The 17523-nt window shown below is 54.2% G+C and overlaps 14 protein-coding genes across 22 annotated transcripts; 8 read left to right on the forward strand and 6 right to left on the reverse strand.

Annotated features, from left to right (window-relative positions):
- Window positions 1-90: 90 nt before the first annotated feature.
- Window positions 91-1086, reverse strand: KVP17_002965 (uncharacterized protein; the record flags this gene model as incomplete). 2 transcript variants are annotated; one of them, XM_068519747.1, is made up of 3 exons in its annotated part: window positions 91-497; window positions 541-649; window positions 691-1086. In XM_068519747.1, the coding sequence occupies 3 exons, from the start codon at window positions 1084-1086 to the stop codon at window positions 91-93; spliced, it is 912 nt and encodes a 303-aa protein (XP_068373981.1). The 2 variants fall into 2 exon arrangements, with proteins under 2 accessions (XP_068373981.1, XP_068373982.1); XM_068519748.1 differs by lacking the exon at window positions 691-1086 and having other exon boundaries at window positions 541-634.
- Window positions 1087-1222: 136 nt separating this feature from the next.
- On the reverse strand, window positions 1223-4895 carry KVP17_002958 (uncharacterized protein; the record flags this gene model as incomplete). Of its 5 annotated transcripts, XM_068519734.1 has the most annotated exons (7): window positions 1223-2326; window positions 2355-2526; window positions 2555-3153; window positions 3182-3500; window positions 3527-4352; window positions 4382-4444; window positions 4472-4895. In XM_068519734.1, 7 exons carry the CDS (start codon window positions 4893-4895, stop codon window positions 1223-1225), a joined length of 3507 nt encoding a protein of 1168 aa, XP_068373968.1. The 5 variants fall into 5 exon arrangements, with proteins under 5 accessions (XP_068373968.1, XP_068373969.1, XP_068373971.1 ...); XM_068519735.1 differs by lacking the exons at window positions 2355-2526; window positions 2555-3153; window positions 3182-3500; ... (1 more) ...; window positions 4382-4444; window positions 4472-4895 and having other exon boundaries at window positions 1223-2092; XM_068519737.1 differs by lacking the exons at window positions 1223-2326; window positions 3182-3500; window positions 3527-4352; window positions 4382-4444; window positions 4472-4895 and having other exon boundaries at window positions 2524-3093.
- Window positions 4896-5046: 151 nt separating this feature from the next.
- Window positions 5047-5821, forward strand: KVP17_002957 (uncharacterized protein; the record flags this gene model as incomplete). Its single annotated transcript, XM_068519733.1, has 2 exons — window positions 5047-5727; window positions 5765-5821. 2 exons carry the CDS (start codon window positions 5047-5049, stop codon window positions 5819-5821), a joined length of 738 nt encoding a protein of 245 aa, XP_068373967.1.
- Window positions 5822-6212: 391 nt separating this feature from the next.
- Window positions 6213-7106, forward strand: KVP17_002969 (uncharacterized protein; the record flags this gene model as incomplete). Of its 2 annotated transcripts, XM_068519753.1 has the most annotated exons (2): window positions 6213-6457; window positions 6542-7106. In XM_068519753.1, 2 exons carry the CDS (start codon window positions 6213-6215, stop codon window positions 7104-7106), a joined length of 810 nt encoding a protein of 269 aa, XP_068373986.1. The 2 variants fall into 2 exon arrangements, with proteins under 2 accessions (XP_068373986.1, XP_068373987.1); XM_068519754.1 differs by lacking the exon at window positions 6213-6457 and having other exon boundaries at window positions 6516-7106.
- Window positions 7107-7183: 77 nt separating this feature from the next.
- KVP17_002960 (uncharacterized protein) lies at window positions 7184-8213 on the forward strand (the record flags this gene model as incomplete). Of its 2 annotated transcripts, XM_068519741.1 has the most annotated exons (2): window positions 7184-7960; window positions 7989-8213. In XM_068519741.1, the coding sequence occupies 2 exons, from the start codon at window positions 7184-7186 to the stop codon at window positions 8211-8213; spliced, it is 1002 nt and encodes a 333-aa protein (XP_068373975.1). The 2 variants fall into 2 exon arrangements, with proteins under 2 accessions (XP_068373975.1, XP_068373976.1); XM_068519742.1 differs by having other exon boundaries at window positions 7184-8089.
- A 225-nt stretch (window positions 8214-8438) lies between these two features.
- On the reverse strand, window positions 8439-8876 carry KVP17_002962 (uncharacterized protein; the record flags this gene model as incomplete). The annotated part of the gene is made up of 1 exon (XM_068519744.1): window positions 8439-8876. The coding sequence occupies one exon, from the start codon at window positions 8874-8876 to the stop codon at window positions 8439-8441; it is 438 nt and encodes a 145-aa protein (XP_068373978.1).
- Window positions 8877-9079: 203 nt separating this feature from the next.
- KVP17_002961 (uncharacterized protein) lies at window positions 9080-11036 on the forward strand (the record flags this gene model as incomplete). Its single annotated transcript, XM_068519743.1, has 2 exons — window positions 9080-9405; window positions 9470-11036. The coding sequence occupies 2 exons, from the start codon at window positions 9080-9082 to the stop codon at window positions 11034-11036; spliced, it is 1893 nt and encodes a 630-aa protein (XP_068373977.1).
- Window positions 11037-11489: 453 nt separating this feature from the next.
- Window positions 11490-12056, forward strand: KVP17_002967 (uncharacterized protein; the record flags this gene model as incomplete). Its single annotated transcript, XM_068519751.1, has 1 exon — window positions 11490-12056. The coding sequence occupies one exon, from the start codon at window positions 11490-11492 to the stop codon at window positions 12054-12056; it is 567 nt and encodes a 188-aa protein (XP_068373984.1).
- Window positions 12057-12438: 382 nt separating this feature from the next.
- KVP17_002963 (uncharacterized protein) lies at window positions 12439-13803 on the forward strand (the record flags this gene model as incomplete). Its single annotated transcript, XM_068519745.1, has 2 exons — window positions 12439-13031; window positions 13059-13803. The coding sequence occupies 2 exons, from the start codon at window positions 12439-12441 to the stop codon at window positions 13801-13803; spliced, it is 1338 nt and encodes a 445-aa protein (XP_068373979.1).
- Window positions 13804-13881: 78 nt separating this feature from the next.
- Window positions 13882-14457, reverse strand: KVP17_005281 (uncharacterized protein; the record flags this gene model as incomplete). The annotated part of the gene is made up of 1 exon (XM_068515086.1): window positions 13882-14457. The coding sequence occupies one exon, from the start codon at window positions 14455-14457 to the stop codon at window positions 13882-13884; it is 576 nt and encodes a 191-aa protein (XP_068373988.1).
- A 702-nt stretch (window positions 14458-15159) lies between these two features.
- Window positions 15160-15669, forward strand: KVP17_002959 (uncharacterized protein; the record flags this gene model as incomplete). 2 transcript variants are annotated; one of them, XM_068519740.1, is made up of 2 exons in its annotated part: window positions 15160-15164; window positions 15204-15669. In XM_068519740.1, the coding sequence occupies 2 exons, from the start codon at window positions 15160-15162 to the stop codon at window positions 15667-15669; spliced, it is 471 nt and encodes a 156-aa protein (XP_068373974.1). The 2 variants fall into 2 exon arrangements, with proteins under 2 accessions (XP_068373974.1, XP_068373973.1); XM_068519739.1 differs by lacking the exon at window positions 15160-15164 and having other exon boundaries at window positions 15283-15669.
- Window positions 15670-15729: 60 nt separating this feature from the next.
- Window positions 15730-16131, forward strand: KVP17_002968 (uncharacterized protein; the record flags this gene model as incomplete). The annotated part of the gene is made up of 1 exon (XM_068519752.1): window positions 15730-16131. One exon carries the CDS (start codon window positions 15730-15732, stop codon window positions 16129-16131), a length of 402 nt encoding a protein of 133 aa, XP_068373985.1.
- A 296-nt stretch (window positions 16132-16427) lies between these two features.
- KVP17_002964 (uncharacterized protein) lies at window positions 16428-16757 on the reverse strand (the record flags this gene model as incomplete). Its single annotated transcript, XM_068519746.1, has 1 exon — window positions 16428-16757. The coding sequence occupies one exon, from the start codon at window positions 16755-16757 to the stop codon at window positions 16428-16430; it is 330 nt and encodes a 109-aa protein (XP_068373980.1).
- Window positions 16758-17133: 376 nt separating this feature from the next.
- KVP17_002966 (uncharacterized protein) lies at window positions 17134-17418 on the reverse strand (the record flags this gene model as incomplete). Its single annotated transcript, XM_068519750.1, has 1 exon — window positions 17134-17418. One exon carries the CDS (start codon window positions 17416-17418, stop codon window positions 17134-17136), a length of 285 nt encoding a protein of 94 aa, XP_068373983.1.
- Between the last annotated feature and the right edge of the window lie 105 nt (window positions 17419-17523).

Here is a 17523-nt window from a genome sequence, read left to right on the forward strand (position 1 = left end):
CAGGAGCAGAGGTGCTCTCGATCGTGCTGTCATCAGAGATGGGTCCAGCAGTGGTAGGAGCAGAGGTGCTCTCGATCGTGCTGTCATCGGTTATGGGTCCGCAGTGGTGGGAGCAGAGGTGCTCTCGTCACCTGAGGAGATTTCGCCAGATGTGGTGTCAGTTGGGTCCTCTGATGTAGTGGGTCTCTCCGTCGTGCTGACGGGTTGAGTTGTCTCATCGCAATCGCAGTCACAATCGCAACTGCAATCACAGCCACAATTGCAACCGCAATCGTGATCGCACTTGTTCTGACATCCGGCGTCTGCTGTAGTGTCCTCCAACTCTTCAGTCTCGAGGTACTTAGCTGGTTGATCCGTGGGGCCAGACGCCACCTCCAGGTTAAATAAGGGTGATGCCTCGTTGTGTAAAGAAGCGCAGAGGTGATCATCAAACGAGATCATGTCTGTGCAGTGGCGAGGTCCAGAAACTACATCGTCACTTGAAAAAAGGCAATCAACTGCAAGAGAATGAGAACGAAGCTACCCAATGGAGAAACTTACCGGCCATGTCTGGGCAAAGAATGGGTGACGTAGGGTGGTTTTGGACCTCCTCCAGGTCACACTGTCGGCTAGACTCAGACAATGCCGCCTGCATGTCAACAGCACGCAACTGGAAGCAGTGTTAGGCAACAGTGGACAGAGAGAACTCACATATTCGCATGACAGAGTGTCGCCTTTGGAGCGAGCCATGACCCAGGCGCAGTCGTCCTGCTGTCGGCAGAGATCCTGGCATTCGGCGAAAGAACGGACATCCGACAATCTAGTGTAAGCCCTCGACGCAATGGATGTATTGCCAACACACGTGTTGGACGAAGCAACTCCATGGGCATCATAGTACTCGAATGAGCACTCACGGGAGAACTCATGAGGGGTAGCCTCTCCAAACTCCACACCTTCGCAAAGAGACTTGCAGTGAGCATTGCTCAAGCCTCTTTTTGAAAGGGCGAAGTTACAGTTGGGAGCGCCCAACTCATAAGCCATGACGGCTTGCAAAAAGAGGAGGGCTATTATAAAGGTCTCACTCATTCGACAGAGAAGCCCGGTCATTAGAACTATATTAGGTAAAAACTGACGCATGCTGACGAAGCTACCCCACAGTACCTTCTTTACGTGTGGGGAACTCTGTTGGGGATTGAGTCTGCTGGATAGGGTCTGCTAAGCGTTCTGTGAGTCGAATCAGTCATCATTGGAAGAAAAAACAATCACTGGTGTTCTCCTTTCCGGGCGAGAGGTCACGGCGGGAAACGGCACGCAACGTATGACCTTTACGCGAACATAGACGTGTCACCGCCGCCTCGAATTCTGATCGCAGGAGATCGAGCCACAACATACCTTGAACGTCCTTGAAGGACGGCCGGAACAGAGGATCTGGCGAGAGGCATCGAACTGCTAACTCCTTCAGATAGGCGTCTTCTTGGCAAGCGCGAACGAATCTTTGCAGCCCGAGGCCAGTCAGGTCCTTCCAATGCTCCCATCCGATGAGACGTGATACTACAACTCCGAAGGACCAGACGTCAGCTGGGCGTGAATATACCGTCGTCTGCTGCTCAGGTGCAATGTAGCCATCTGTCCCAGGCCCCATAGTCATGTCGGTCATGCCGTTTTCCTTGCGCAGCGTCGAGACCCCGAAGTCTGCGATCTGAGCACGCCACAGGGGGCCTGACGAGTGGTCCAGCAGAATGTTGGCTGGCTTGAGATCTCGGTGGAGGAGATGCTCCTGGGATCGACTGGGGGTGTGCAAATAGGCCATACCTCGGGAAGTGTCCAACAGAATTATCCGCGCTTGTTGAGGTGTCAGCCTTTCCGAAGAAACCTTTAGTAGTTGGGTTTCAAGGTTACCGGTTGCCAAAGTCATCAGAAGGCACATGAACATCTGTTTCGACTTCTGTCGGTTTCGCTGCACTTCCACTTGTTGGCCTACGAAAACAGCGATCAGCGGGACCACGCACTTGTGCCGGTGTTTCTGCAATAGATCAGCCTCGATGGGAACGTCCTCGTCCTCGATGGAAGCGAGCTTCAAGGCGTAGAACTGCTGTTCAGAAGGCTCCAGCATCCGCAGATTATTTGCACCTCGTTTGGCCTCTACCTTCCAGACCTCGCCAAACGAACCTTTGCCAATGAGGCTGTGGAACGTGAAAGCCTCGTCAAGCTCCACCACAGAGGAGGGATCCTCCTTTAAAGACGACAGCTGGACGGGCACCTTCCGGCTTGTCCACGACACGACCCACAGTCGGGTTAGGTGCCGTTCGTCTCGGACACTCACGATGTTCCACACCGAGGCATCGTTCTACGTGAGCCCCCGCTTATGAACTCACTCGATGAACGCTACAATCCAATTTCAGCGCGTCGCAGATAAGTTTATACAGCAGAGCTTTGTGTCGCGCCTTGCCCTGCCGAACTTCTCCCAGCTTGACGAACCCGTGGCACTTCTGCGCGAGGTCCTCCGTGTTGGGCCCTGGCCTGGACATCACGGATTCAACGTAGTCACTGAATGCATCGCCGGTTGCAGGCCCACCGAATCTTTAGCGCCGTGTCCTGTTCACTGGTGTTGCGACAGATGTGTGTTATCGGGTCCAGGAGGTCTCGAAGACAGCTGTCCTCGGTGATTGTCACTACAATGGTCTCCCGACATCGACACCGGTCAAAGGAGCTCCGCACTGCAGCACATACCTGTGAAGCTGCTGGCGTCCTTTCCATCCGTGGCGCATTCGGGAGCACGCCGAAGACTGATGTCTGCTCCTCTACCAGGGCGCGGCCTTCCTCTCTGGCGTTGACAGGCAGGGCGGGGCGGTGCCGCTCCTCCCAGAGGTCCCGTAGTTCCTGCGGCGACGACGCTAGGCACCCTGCCCCCCCATCGAAGAAGGCTCCAGAGCCGTAGAGGGAGTCTTGAAAGTCCAAGCGGCCCAACATCTGGAATTTGAGCCCTATCGAGCGCTGGGGGAGCTCCTCCATGGTGACATCTAGCAGGTAGCGTACTACAGGCGGTAGAGTCGAATCTGATCGCAGCTCTTGCAGCTTGCGGAGGATGGTTAGGTTGACCACTGAGTCCGGCATTCTGAGTACCTCCAGACCAGCAAGCAGGGATGGTACGTTGCCTTCAAGAAGCGCCTGTGCCTACATGGAAGGTGTGCAGCAGTCTCACCGTTAGTCCGTTCACACAGCATTGTGTAAGCAGGACCCGGAACAGCGTCGAGCACACAAAAAGCAACTCCTTCTTGGTCGCTGACACCGACCTCTCGCCGACACGATAGGACTCCAATGTAAGCCCGTGATCTAAACCCGCACTGGGCGTCAAGGGTGGTGAGAGCGACACATACATGGACAGACGCTTCGTATCTAAACTTCTGGGCGATAAACCGCAAGAGGTGTCGCGCCGCAAACCCTCGTGGGTCAAGAGGTGCCACACACCGGTGCTTGTGTACTTCGACAGGATGTCCGAATGGCACTCCTCCTGGGCAGGACTGTATCGGAAGCGAGCGCCGCTCACGTTACGCCTTCGAAGCACAGGTGATTCAGTGTAGGTATCCCTGAGAGCAGCTGGCAGAGTTCCTCGAATTCGGCCGTAGTCGGCGGGACGGATAGTCGCATAGCGCAGACACCTCCGCTCTTGAATTCGGGATCTGTTAAGCAATGCCAGGTAGGCGTCGGCGTCGGAGGCTGCGCTTCCAAGTGGCGGCAACCAGTTTCGTCGAAGGGCCCTGTGATCCCGACTAAAGCGCAAGTAATGCTAACATGCTTGGAAGAAAGAGGAATTCCGGCGAAGTTGATGACTACGAGGCTGTGAGGTAGTGCCTGGGTTGCCACCATGAGTCCCTCGGCCGTTACGGTCGTGTGGGCCAACGACAGCCACTCCAGATCGTCCAGCAGCGGTGAAGCCAACATTTTACGAAGCTCGTCGTCACCCATGTTGGTGTGCGAGATATCCAGACGCGCAAGCCGGATGGTTGAGTGCACACACCGCCGGCGCTGCGAGAACAGCTCCGCCCACTCGGAAGGAGTGATACGGCAGTGGCTCAGGTCGAGTCGTCTGAGGGCTTCGAGGGGCGCCGAAAGCAACACGCTGGGTGTCAGTCGGGAGTCACCGAGAGACACTGAATGCAAAGAGGAGGGCCAGGTAATGTCTTCCAGCTGAGAAGTGATCTGCAGGTTGGAGTTTCCGCTGAGATCCAGGACTTGGACGTCGGCGTCATCCTGAAAGAGAAACTCACAGAGAGAGACGAATTCCTCTCCGTCGAAGTCAAAACCCCGCAATACGAAGTGAACATGGCTGGGAATGGACATGTTTGTGAAGAAGTCCCGGGTCCAGGAGAGGTCTGAATCACTGGAACCCCTAGACTCCCACTTCGAGGATTCACCACTCGTAGGGCCTGCAAGCGCCGCGTCCGCAGAAAAATGAGCTCGAAACCTAATCAGATACCAACCATCCGCTCACAGTCATCCTCCACCAAATCGAAATCAATATCCTGAAGCACCACCTCTCGGAGTCTGCCTCCTGACAGGAAGGTCCGTTTTCGAATCACAGAGTAGAATTGCCGGGCAAAGAAACGGAAAAAGGCAGTGATGTGACGCTGTTCCACATTGGGATCGCCTACGAAACACACCGTCTCCAGATCTGATTTGCTGCACAAAGCCTGCAGCAACTTCTGGGATCCCCGCCGTAAGGCGGATTCGGACGAGAGCCCCCACTGGATGATCTCCAGGGATACGTCGGAGCCTGTGAGGTCCACGTCCAGTGGCCACCGATTGGCGGCGGCTGAACGTGCGGCCGCAATGGTGGTTGGAGAACGCCGGTTGCGTAACATAACAGTCTCCGGAGGGAGCGATCCGCGTAAGCGCTGGCTTTTCCTCGCAACCATGACAATTTAATAAGATCACGAATTAATCTCCAGGACTTTCGAACATTAGTGGATTTTAGTCTGGATGAATGAGCCTTCACACCAGAGCAACCTCCCAGTCGCTGTACCTGGAAACCGCTGGAGGGTGCTGCTCGTCGTCGGGTTCTCGTCGATGCTGAACAATTGCATCTGCTTCGCTCACTCACCGTACGGCCGACAGGCCCGACAGCACTTAGGATCGCAGCAAGCCATTGCCAAGCTCGTGCAAGCCTACTTTGTTGCTTACTGCTTGTCCGCCTTCGCAGTATCGTCGTTGATCTCGTTCTTCGGAATACGGGGTTCGCTCTGCGCAGGCGCCGCGGTGCAGAGTGTGGGAGCGGCGATAAAGGTTCTGGGAAGTACGTCCCTGCCTCTACTGTTAGTAGGCCAGGTTGTCTGCGGCGTCGCTCAAGGATTCTTCACGAATTCACCCGCTGAGGTTTCGTATTGGTGGTTTCCTGACGGGGAGCGCTTGTTGGCCACGAGTGTTGGCGTCAACGCGAACGCTCTTGGCATCGCGGTGGCGTATGTCCGAGTGACGTGGATGTCGATGGACACCGCCATGCAGATGGACGCTGGGGGATGCGTGCTCGGCCTAGCACTGTGTCTCGCGTTTATCCCAGATCCTGTTGGCAGGGCTACGATCTGGCCAACCCTTTCGTCCCTTTGGCAGGACCAACTAGACATCTTGACGAGGTTTCGTACTGCAATATTCCCCAGCGGATCAGGGGTGGTCAAGTGCAGCCCCGACGGGCTTCGCGAAGGATTGCTAGGTGCCCGTCCTGCTTCCACCAATTGGGCCTTGTGGAGCATGGTGAGGGCCTTGCCGGTGTGTGTATTATTGGTTCCAGCTTGCAGTTTTTTCGGTGAGCGAGAGCGTGCTCAACCTCTTCAGTTCAGACATGTGAGGCGGTGGGGCTATGATGATTAGGGCCACATTTCTTGAGGCACGCGGCGTGGCTTCTCGCTACGTCGGTGCGCTGGGCGCTGGATTCGTTGTTACGAATCTTCTCGGATCTATCGTCGTGTGTTCTATCAGCCATACCGGGTCAATGAAGGCCACTTTGACCGTATGCTTAGCCGCCTCAGCCGCCATAGCATCGTTTATGACCTGGCCATCACTGCACCCAGTTCTGCCTGTCTCTATCACTGGCTTCTTCTTCCGTACCAACCTCGTGGACTGCCCTGGGTCGCTAGGTAAGCTGTTGTAAGCTCGAGTACAACCTACATTTTCCTTCAGCTGTTTTGGTGCTTGTGTTAGGGTTCTTTGTTGGCCCGATCCAATCTTTGAGCATCGAAATGGCCGTTGAGGCTGCGTTCCCCTTTCTGTCCGTGACGGCCTGCACCACCATCCTGCAAGTCTGCGGCAACCTCCTCAGCGCGCTTCTAACGCCAACATTCCACCGCATCGAGGCCACCGTGTGGGGAGCGAGAAGCGTGGTGGGGATCTTGGTCTTGGGCTTGCTGTGTTCCGCCATGTTCGACGAAAAGTATCGGCGGTACCGAGCAGAACGAGGTTTGAGGCTGTCGGGGCTCACTGTGCGGTAGTAGTAACTATTTCCCCACAGTACGTGCATTTTTTTGTGCCACAATTTTCAAAATATGGAGAGCTGCGAACCTCTTTCCAGCGAGATATCCGAGTTGTCCAATGACGAGCTCATCCAAGCGCGTAGTGTTGGAAGCACACCCACAAGACCGTCTGCCATTGTAACAGACTGTAAAATGGTTTCAACGGAAAAGGAACTCATAAGGCTTCTGTCAAAACGAGTGGAGCAACTCGAACTGAGTGTAGAGACCCTTGAAAGGCGACTGACTGCTTTCGAAACGGCACCACGCGCACCCCGTCCCTCAAAGCCCCGCGCCGCGTCTCGTCGGTTGCCATTGATGGAAGTCACGTTTATCACGTGGAGTAGCGAGTTCTCCCTCGGCGGAGTCAGGCGTGCATTGCCGGCACAAGTGCGAAGGTTAGCCCGCGAGCTAACCGCTTTCGAGACTAAAAGCTCCGTTGGCGTGTTCCATCTGGCCACAAAGGCAGAGACTGTTCGCTGCGCGCTTCTGGAAGGAGGATACGAGCAGGTTTCGGTTGACGATATGGGAAGAGAAGAGTTCAGTGAGCGTGTCAAAACGGCAGCGAAACGGTGCCCCAACGAGTCTCGCCGAGCAAGTATTAGACGAATCGTCTCCGACAAGTGACCATGTTATCTTTAAAACAGTCGTTTGAAATCTGCCTAGTAATATAGTGTTCGGAATTGCGAAAAAGATTAGAAACCATGGAAGCAAATCGACGCTCAGAGTCCGACTTTACCCAAGGGGAGATCACCTATCGTGAGCTGATGGACGAGGCCGAGAGCACATGCTCGTGCAAGGAGTCCACAGCCATCTGGAGGGATGAGGTCCGTTCCGTGTCCGCTCGGCTTCTTTCGAGCTGCTACCGCAAACTGCGTGACGAGGCACGGGTTTTAAGTCAGGGACACGTGGTCATCATATTTTCGATCCCCATTTTCAAGAGGAACGCAGGGCGAAACAACCTCTGGACCGAAGTTCTTGCGGAGTACACGTATGCTGAGTCCGCTGACTGCCAGTCAGTTGTGACTCCTCTGGCCTTTGTGGACCCCATTCTAGGAGACCGAGTCTTCCTTATCGTGTTGCCGCAGCAGACCACCAGGCAGATGTCGCTTCGACTCAAGGACGCGGCCACTGGGGAATGTGATGTGGGCCCCTGTGACGGCAGCTACGAGTTGCCTTGCGAATTGTGCTCCCTATGGTCCGTTCGTGATGGGTGCGTAGACGAAGGTGACAGCGTGTTCACCTGCGGATTTCTGCTGCGCCTTGAGGCTCCAGGTTGGCTACGTCCGACACTAAGGTACCTGAATGAGCTGTCAGGCTCCTGGGAGAACTACCCCTTTATGGAGACGTCCAGGAGTCGTTGGCACGTTATCCTGCTACAACAGCGACGCCTCCACTTTACACTCGTGGACGACGCTGACCGCTACAGGGCTCTTCCCGCCAGCGGAACCTTCTTTCTCCCATTCCCTGGGGCTTTCAACGTGAGCAGCAGCCTTCACCCGCACACAGATTACTCCCAGCGGTCAAATAGTGCCAATCGCCGCCGGAAATCTCGAATCCCCGTCACAGCTGGAACCCTTAGACCCCGTCGTCTTCAAGCTCAGCGCTGACGACTGCCCCGTAGAGGTTATATCAGAAGAGCCAGAGCTTAAACACAAGGAAGACGTCGAGGTTATATCAGATGAGCCAGAGCTTAAACACAGAGAAGAAGTCGAGAACCAAATGATCGCGTAAACCCAGTTATGCCACAGCAGGACTGAACATATAGTACATCGCACAAAACGACGTGTCGATCGCTATGCCAAAACATTCATCTGTACCATGTCAAAATTTACACGTCTCTGTTCGAAATACTTCACTTCAATATAAAGCCGACAGAGAACGGAGTGTGTCACAGACAAGTTTCATGTCACACACCACAGTGCGCATGTCATCGCTGTGTACCGTTGCTTCGGGCACTCACTCATTTCCATTACCAGAAAGACTCATTGCCTGACTTTCCAATCGCCGGGCGAGAGCCGAGTAGCAAGACTGATACGTCGCCTCGCCCAGGACGCCTCTACGTGTCTCGGGAATGTCGCAGGCAGGAAAGGGAGTCGGACCCAGCAGCGCGGAGTTGGTCGCTCTCCAGCACATGGAGCTCGCCAGCCGACTCACAGCACGCTGCCTATGAAGCTCGGGGAAGCTGTTCTGCTCTTTGAAGGCATCCAACGATGGTTCACTCCCGATTTCGTCGCAGGCTACGCATGCGGCCTGAACCAACGGATCGGCGGAATTCAGGACTAAGGGCACCACTCCGCACTTGCTGCAGGTTTCACCGGACAAGCCCCAACCACGGGCGATCATCGATGCCATACGGTTGGCGGTCGTCTCCTCGTCCCGAGGTGTGGTCAACATTTGCGACTGAAAATGACCAAAACCACGCTACAAATGACCTGGCATGTGACTCACGAGGCAACTTCGCCTGGCGGGGGCAGGGTCGAGTGCTAGTGTCGGCTACGCGCTGCAGCCGTTGTTTCGCCGCTGGCCAAAATTTATGAGAGACTAACGATGTAGTATATTTCAATATCTTTGAATACGTGCCACATCTCACAGGTGTTATGCCGAACCCGTTCGCCGACTCAGAGGTGGAACCCAAGGCTGAGATCTTGACAGCAAAGAAGACTGTGTCTGCCTTGGTTTTCGAAGACAGCCTGCTACCTGAGTACCCACGGTTCGAGGACAACTTTGATTTGGGAGTCGACCGCCGCTACTCCGTCCACTCTACGTCCACCACAGTCACGGACGGAACGCCTGACGTCGAAATCCTGGCTGACTACATTCTCGGCGGCCTCGGCGGGTCCGACGACTCCTTCGAGCAAGTGTTGCAGCAGTCTGGGTCTTTAGATTCGGACATCTTGTTGCAACTGAGTCTTTCGTTGCTGTCGTGAGTATCCTTTCTTTGATATTGACATCGTGTCAATTTACGCTGTTTGATGACGCAATTCCAGTCGAGACTACCAGGGCAGTGCGACATACGTACCGAGAACCCTTCCCTTCCTAGGCAATGCGGTGAAGTCTATGCTGGTCCACGGCTCTTACGAGGCTGCGGCCGTCCTGGCCTCCAACATGCGTCAGAAAAGCTTCCTGGGTCTCTATGTTCTACGAAAGAATATAAGCGAAGTTGCCATGGAATGCTCCAAAACGGGGTTAGGTGCGTTCTGTGATATCCATCTGAAAGGGTGTATGTCTACCTCGCTGAGTGTGCTCTTTGAGGTGATCGTTGACGTCGCTATCGGAGCAGGTTCTCGCGAGGACCTTGTTCGAGTGGCCGCTGCCTTTGCCTCTCGCAACAGCTGCCGGTTAGATGTGAACTCCACAGTTCAGCTTATGAAGGCCCTTTCCAAATCAAAAGAGATTTCCGCGTGTGAATCTGTTTTCCGTCGCGCGTCCGATGACCATGTAGGAAACGAATTCCTGTATGGATGTCTGCTGGATACCTACGTCAGCAACTCACGCTTGGAAGACGCTCAGGTGGTCTTCGACGAGGCACGCCGTGTAGGAATCAAGAACACTGTCGTCTATTCAACGTTGATTAAGGGGTGTGCTCAGCACCGAAGACTGGACCTAGCTCTGAAGTTTTACAATGAAATGATACAGGAAGGCATTCCCCTTAACACCGTGACCTACAACGGAGTAATAAACGCCTGCGCTCGCGTGGGGGCTATGGATCACGCTGCGCTCGTACTGGAGGACATGCAGCAAGCCGGTGTGGAGGCCGACATGATCACCTACTCCACGATCATCAAGGGCTATTGCATTGGGCGAAACATGCCACGTGCGCTGGAGCTGTTGGATGTGATGCGTACTCGCGGATTCAAGCCGGATGGCATCCTCTTCAACTCTCTGCTGGACGGCTGTGTGCGCGTGGGAGATGTCAAGCTGTGTGAACGGCTCTTCAGAAAAATGCAGGAGAATCAGATCCCGCCTTCGAACTTCACGCTCTCCATTCTTATAAAGCTATTCGGACGGATAGGCATGATGGATCGCGCTTTCCAACTGGTCAAGGAGATCCCGGAACACTACAACTTCGTTGTGAACGAGCACGTGCACACGTGCCTGATGTCGGCCTCCATAGCGAACAATTTGCCGGACGACGCGGTGGAAGTGTTCCGGAATATGATTCGAAGCGGTCTGTTGCCGGACGTCAGAGCGCTCAACACCCTAATTCTTGGACTGCTCCGGTTGAACCGAGCTGAGCAGGCAGCTGAAGTCTTCCTCTTCGGCCTCGCGGTGCCTGGGTCCGCCTTTGACCGAGACTGCTCGGACGCAAAGCCATCACGCCGCAACGACTGTCTCGATCGTTTGTCCAAGCGCACCGTCAAGGTGCTCTGGGAGGGCCTGATGAATACGTCGCCGGACTTCGTGGCACACACCGTCGCCCGGATCAACAGCTGCAACTACCACAGAGTGTTGGAGCTGGTGCCGACTCAGTTCGGTGGCAGTTTCCACCTCCAGCGTGCCCGCTGGAAAGGGAATCCCCGGCCAGACCACGACTCGCGAGCGTGTACAATGTGAATTGAGTAAACTCATTTCTTGCGGACTAGACGGTAGCACAGAAATCTCGAACTCCCAAGCTGGGAACGGCTCATCGATACTCATTTTCTGCGTACTTCAATGATGTCTCGGATCGTCGACACTCCGTCCTCCACAGTATGGACTACCTCTGAGACGAACTGCCCTCCTTCGCGAAGAAAATCCTCGAAGTCGTCGGTGCCGCCGGTCAGTCCGAAGTAAAACCTTTTAGTGGCGAATAAAGCTCTGCCGTCCGCAGTCAGGTGCCTCTCAAGGATGCTGACCAGTAAGGGGTAGTTCTCGACTCTGTACAAACACTCCCCAGCCAGGATGACGTCGAAGCAGCCATCAACGAGGGATGTGTCCTCCCAATGCCCAGTCACTGTGTGCACTCTGACCTCCGAGGACAAATCTGGAACATATCAACTGCGCATTTCAACTGCAATAAACCTGCATATGCGCTCCGTTCTGGGAGTTCTCGATAAGCTAAAGGCACAACCTGTGGCGCCCAAACGAAAGTCCGTCCCGTCCTCTCCGCCTCCGAAGGAGCCCAAATCCGCTCCGAAGCCTACTCCCAAGCCCGCTCCAAAGTCCCCCAAAGTCCAGACGCAGACCAGCGAGATGAAGCAGGAATTCACCGGTATTGTCAAGGACATTTACGACTTGGTCCGCACTGAGGGCGACAAGTCGTCCAAGAAGAAGTTCCAACGGGACCGCGAGCATGCCATGGGCCTCGCAGCACTAAAACGGACCAAGATGCCCCTATCTAAACTGATCGTGAAACGCCAGCGCGACAAATCCAACCTGCGGGAGAGGCGCGCCGAGGACGCTTTAGCCGGCATGCCGTCGGAGGCGCGGTTCATCAGCGAGTACGAGGCGGCCAAGGTCGCCAAGCAAGCCAAGCGGAGGCGGAACGAGTCACGGGAGACGGCCAAGTTTTTCAGCCTGCGCCATGCAGGACGGGAATCGCATCGTGGCTACATGCTGCACCTAGACCCCTCCCTCGTTAGCAAGTACAAGTAGCTCACCGTTGTTCATTGCCAGGGTTTTGCGAGCATTGAGCTCCACTCCCTTCTCTAAGCATTCCCGGTTGAGATCCTGGAAAGTGACGTCTGCCTCTGTATTCAATACAAACCAGAGTCCAGGCAGCCCGTGACCGGCTCCTAACTCCAGAACGCGGCCTGCAGGCCGGCGAGAGGAGTCCAAAAACCGTACAAGGTCCACCGAGGCCTCCCACACGTGGAAGCCTCCTTCGTACACGTCCTTTTGCACCAAAGGAGCCAGTGCGTCGGTAGTCCTGTAGTAGAGATCGCCATTGGCCGTCAGCAAAGAGTCCCAGCTCATATTTTCGATAAAACCGTTAGCTGCCCACTACGTTATGCAGTATTAGCGAAAATCGCTCACCATGGGATTCAACGCCCTGTCTAACAAGTACTGGAGGATTGCCATATATTCCCTTGCGTTGCTTTTCACGAATGTGTTGCATGCGGGGTGGATTCCGATGGTGCGGTTTATGCGCGACTCAGGAAAGTTCGCCTGGTTATGCCCCGAAGACTCTGTTCCTGACCCCGTGTCAGGAATGCTGTGCGAAGCTCAAGACCAGGCGTTTTCCATGGGCCTGGCGATCGTGAGCGCGTGCGATTTCTCCACAGGCGTCTTCGCGGGAACCTTCTTCGACATTCTCGGGCCTCAGTGGACTGGCATTGTGGGACAACTCATGATGTGGGTTTGTCTGCCACTGATTGCTTTCTCGAACAACTCTGCTGGGATGTTCGTAGGTTTCGCTTTCATGGGACTATGCGCCTACTTCACGGGGTATCCCGCTCTTTCCATTGGGGCAGATTTTCAAGAGAACGAAAACCTAGCAATGACGTTCGTCATGGCCGTTCAATACGCAACCTCCTTAGTTTACGCTGTCCTGTACGAGATCGGAAAAGCCACTGGCTACAATTTTACGCAAGTCACTGTGGCCTACTGGATCTTCATCATTCCCATAGGGTAGGTCATTGAATGTCTGTGACACAGCGTCCTCTACTGTATCTCACTCCCTAGTCTCACGCGTGCTCAGATAGACGCTGAACGATTCGGTAATGAGTATCGTAAAGCACGGATAGGCGATGTCTGTTCCCCGACGACCCGGAAGTACCTCCGCACTCCCGAGTGGATCGCATGCATGCTTTGGCAGTGCGTTACCTTCTTCTCTCATGCCACGCTGGTTAACACCATGCTCGTTTGGGGAGGAGAGGGCGTGGCCAATTTCTACGGGTTTTTCTACGTGGCCTCCCTTCTGAGCACGTTTTTTTGGGGCTACGTGGGCCGGCTCACAGATATTACTATCATGCTTAATGTCGTGAGCGTAGGCTTCTTGTTGTCTTTCCTTTTCAGCTTCGGCTCTGAACCGTACGACTACGTCGCTGCGTCGGCGAACTGCCTCATGGGAGGATACTTCTTCAACGCCAAGAGCATCTGGACGAACTTCATTTTCCCCCCAGAGTACCTAGGGCGATTAACGGGACTAGCAGCCACGATCACGGGACTTTTTACGCTGGTGGCCACCATTCCCGTCACGCACTACGGAATGAATGCCTGGTTCGCAGCATTGGTTCTCGCACCTGTGGTGGGCCTTCCCTTGTTCCTAACGTATCGGTGTACGTACCTCAAAATCTGCTACCGCGAAGACGTGACGAAACCTTCTAATGGCTCACACCAGTCGTGCACCTCCGAAAGCTCAAACATCTTGGCTGTGGAGTCAAGTACGATGACTGTGTAGCCTGAATGTCGACCTCGCCTACAAGTCAAAGGGATCAGCATCCTTGTCCTTCTGAGCAACTTCCGTCGTGTGAGTCCCTTATTCACAACAGCACCATCGAACACATCCCGTCAACATAAAGCACCCTAGCGAGCAGCAGCGAATGCAGCACTTAGTGCAGCACCGGATTTTGTCAGGAACCATGTCCACATTTGAGCGAATGCTAGACCCCGACAACAATGATGAGAGCCCCCATCGGTCATCTTGTGTATGCTGCTCCAGAAATAGGTGTTTAGTAGAGCTCCACAGAAGCTCGCTGTTCTTGGCCCCGTCCCGTACCAACTGTGACCAGGAGGCCCCCGCCTCCGCCTCGGCCCTAGTCTCAATGAGGAAGGGGCGCAGCCGGGGAGGGACGGCGTGCTTTTTGAAAAATATTTCTGCAGCGTTCAACCATGAGCGAACCTGTGACTCGTCGGTAGAAGCCAGAACGGGGACCTCCTTCTCGAAATGCTTCTGCCTCAGAAAGGGCATCCACGTTTCTGCCTCTCTCCGAAGGGACTCGAACCGCTGTCGGGCACCGGCCGCAAGATCGGGGGGAGACGCTGGTGCTGAATCACGTGGAGATGCGCATGATTCGACGTCGCTTGTCGTTGTGCCTCGCGAGATTTGCCTCATGTGACTAGGTTCATTTAAAATCGATGTAACTGGAGGTTACTCACAAAAAACACGAAACAACATGTAACTGGATGTTACAAAAACACCACTGGAACATAATAGACATGTGCGTTTTACCGCTCTAGCCGTCCGTGTGCCACTCTAGCGGTCCACGTACCGCTCTAGCCGTCCACGGGTCCTTGTCGCTCTGGCGTACAAGTCGTCAAGGCTCTCTTCATGAGCTGCGATTCGCTCTCGCAGCATCGCCTCCTTGATGAGTGCCGCCGTATCAGTGTGGGGACCAGCCGCTGTTTCCATGTGGGGACCAGCCGCTGTATCAGTGTGGGGACCAGTCCGAGGCGCTGGACAAGCTCTCCCTGGTATTATGAACTCGTGATACGTAGGATTGCAGCTTGAACGATTCGACGAGGATGACAAAAAGGAGGACGTCGACAAGGTTTTGTTGCGGCCGCTGGACGTCTGAGAACTGCGACATGAACATATCGCCACAGGACCCGACTGGGAACCCGCCTTGCAGTCGTAGACCTCTGATGGCAGAGTGTCTCTATGGGAAACGATTCTAGACGAAAGGGACATCAACGAAAGTGATAATTTGCTCAGCTCCTGTCGTGGTACATAGTGCTGACCCAATACTGACTGTTTGGAGACAACAACAGATGAGCGAAGCAGGTGTGCAGGTGCCATTCGCGAATAACGGCAACTATGAGGTAGGCGCATGGTCATACGCAACAATTGACCATTCCCAGGTTCCAAAACGACCGTCAGCACCTGGCTTCACGTTTGTACCTTGGTCGGAATAAACATTGGAACATCAACAAGACCCCAATGGCTGTGCTTGACATCGAAACCGAAGCTCCAGCCGTTCTAAAGGAGATTCTGGCTGGAAAGGAGTCACGCGTCATCCATACCTTGATTCTGCCCGAGGGGATGGACCTCGGTCACCCCGCAGTTTCCAAGAAGTTCGAGGCTGCCCCAAAACGCCAGTTCAACCTCCCTCTAGGTTCCCTGCCCATTACCCCGAAAAAGAGCTACATTCTGGACGTCAACAAGAGTATCGCCGCGCAGCGCACGCTGCCGGAGTCATATGAGCAGCTCCCCCCAATCCAGCGAAAGATCAATTACACCCGTGCTCAATGTGTACCTTACGAGGTAGTGCAGGTGTCTGAAGCCATCGGGAGAAGCGCCAAGCAGTTTCGCTCTCGTCGTGATTGATAATCAATGATCCGTTCTGTCTCTGAAAATGCCTGATTTGTGGCGGTCAACAGGTTCACCATGGTTAGCAGTTTCAGAGCCACTCGACGCGTCCTAAGGAAGGCCCGCCAGGATAAGTTCGGTGCTGAGGTCGGCAACTCAGAGAAGAACAGGTTGTACGTTCGCGGACGAGTGCTCGGCTACAAGCGCTCCAAGCACATCCAGGAGCCGAGGTACGTCCGTGTCTCTATGGAGGATGTCACTGGCACTGAGGAGGCCCAGTTCTATGTTGGAAAGAAGGTCGCGTATGTCTACAAGACCAAGAGCAAGCGCACTGGGGTGACTAAGATGCATGTCAAATGGGGCAAGGTTTCCAACGTCCACGGCAACAAGGGCACGGTTCTGGCTCGCTTCAAGGTGCCTATCCACCCCAACTCCTTCGGTCGTCCGTGCAGAGTCATGCTTTTCCCGTCGTCTATCTAGGCTTGTGAGTGATGAACTGCTTTCTGGGTTACCAACAGATGTAGCTAAGTGTGGGTTTTCGCGTCCGTGGGTTGTGACTTTCAACACATCTGACTAAGTGTGATCTTCGTGGGGTGGAGTCGGCCTTCTGACTGCCGAAAGACATGGTGATCCTTTCTAATTCTAGTACATTTGCAATCAAACTGGTATTCGAGGCTTCTGGATATGGTATTTCAGTGACGAAATCTTGTAAATCGAACTGAGAAACAGATACACGGTCATGGCTTCACAAACACAGGAGTTCAGGGAAATGCACATCATTCGAAGCTCTTCACGATGTCAGAGTCGCCGGTGTCCGTAACAGCCATGCAGGATACTCTGAAGAGCTTGCCGCAGGCGGAACCCATCTCATTGTTGTCACCCTTGTAGGGGTGCACGCCGACCTTGGCCAACAGTGAGTAGTACTCGATCTCCGAACGGCGTAGGGCGGGGCAGTTCGACGAGAAGAGGACCAGCTTGGCGTTACCCTCTCTTAGGGCGCGAAGGCACTGCTTGTAGCCGAGAACCACCTTTCCGCTCTTCATCACGAGCTGCAACATGGAGTTGACGTTGTCCGCGTTAGCCTTCTTTCCCTTTGAGACGCCCATGTTGTGGTGCGGCTTTCGACGAGGAAAAGAGGGAATATTGAGACAAAACGGTCGGACGAGGTCACGCCCACCGCCTTAACAGCAATGTCCTTTATTTTGATAAAGACGCCCCGTGTATGTACACTGAGTTCAATGAATCTGTAGATTGGGTGTGAGTCATTATGTCATTGGTCGTTATGTCGCTGGTTTGTTCCTTTTGTGTGACCGGTTTTTGTTTCAAGGAACATATCCATATAAACTTCCTGTGGTCACGATATCATTGTCGGTTATTATCAACATACCCATATGGGCATTATCAAATCAAAGGAACCCATATGATTATCAACATATCCATATGGTCATTATTAACGTGATTGGTCATTGTCGTCTTTACTCATCAAAGGAACATATCCATATCGACTTCCTGCATGACTTCTCTCTCAAAAACATCCTCCGGTACGTCCATGTCTTCCAATATGTCCTCGTCGACGTTCACAGAAGGCTTCTTCATGTATAGGACTCCTCCCATGCCAGCTGCGAGCACAGCGGCAGCAGCGCCAGCAGACGCAATGGGAGTGACAAAACCGCTTCCGCCGTCGACGTCTGTGGAATCCGATGCATCTGTATGAGTCACAGATCCCGTTGAGGTCTCCTCCCCAGAGTAGTACGACGTCGCTTGCATCTCGGTAGAGGACGAAATAACGTCCACAGGTCGGGTAACTATGGGCTGCCCTGGAGTTGAGACATCCCCAGCATGCGTAGTCTCCTCCGTAGCAGGAGTTTGAGT

The sequence above is a fragment of a genome, assembly GCF_019968985.1.
Source record: "MAG: Porospora cf. gigantea B chromosome Unknown PgB_NODE_459_length_17523_cov_131.607, whole genome shotgun sequence".
In the NCBI taxonomy this organism is placed as follows: domain Eukaryota; phylum Apicomplexa; class Conoidasida; order Eugregarinorida; family Porosporidae; genus Porospora; species Porospora cf. gigantea B.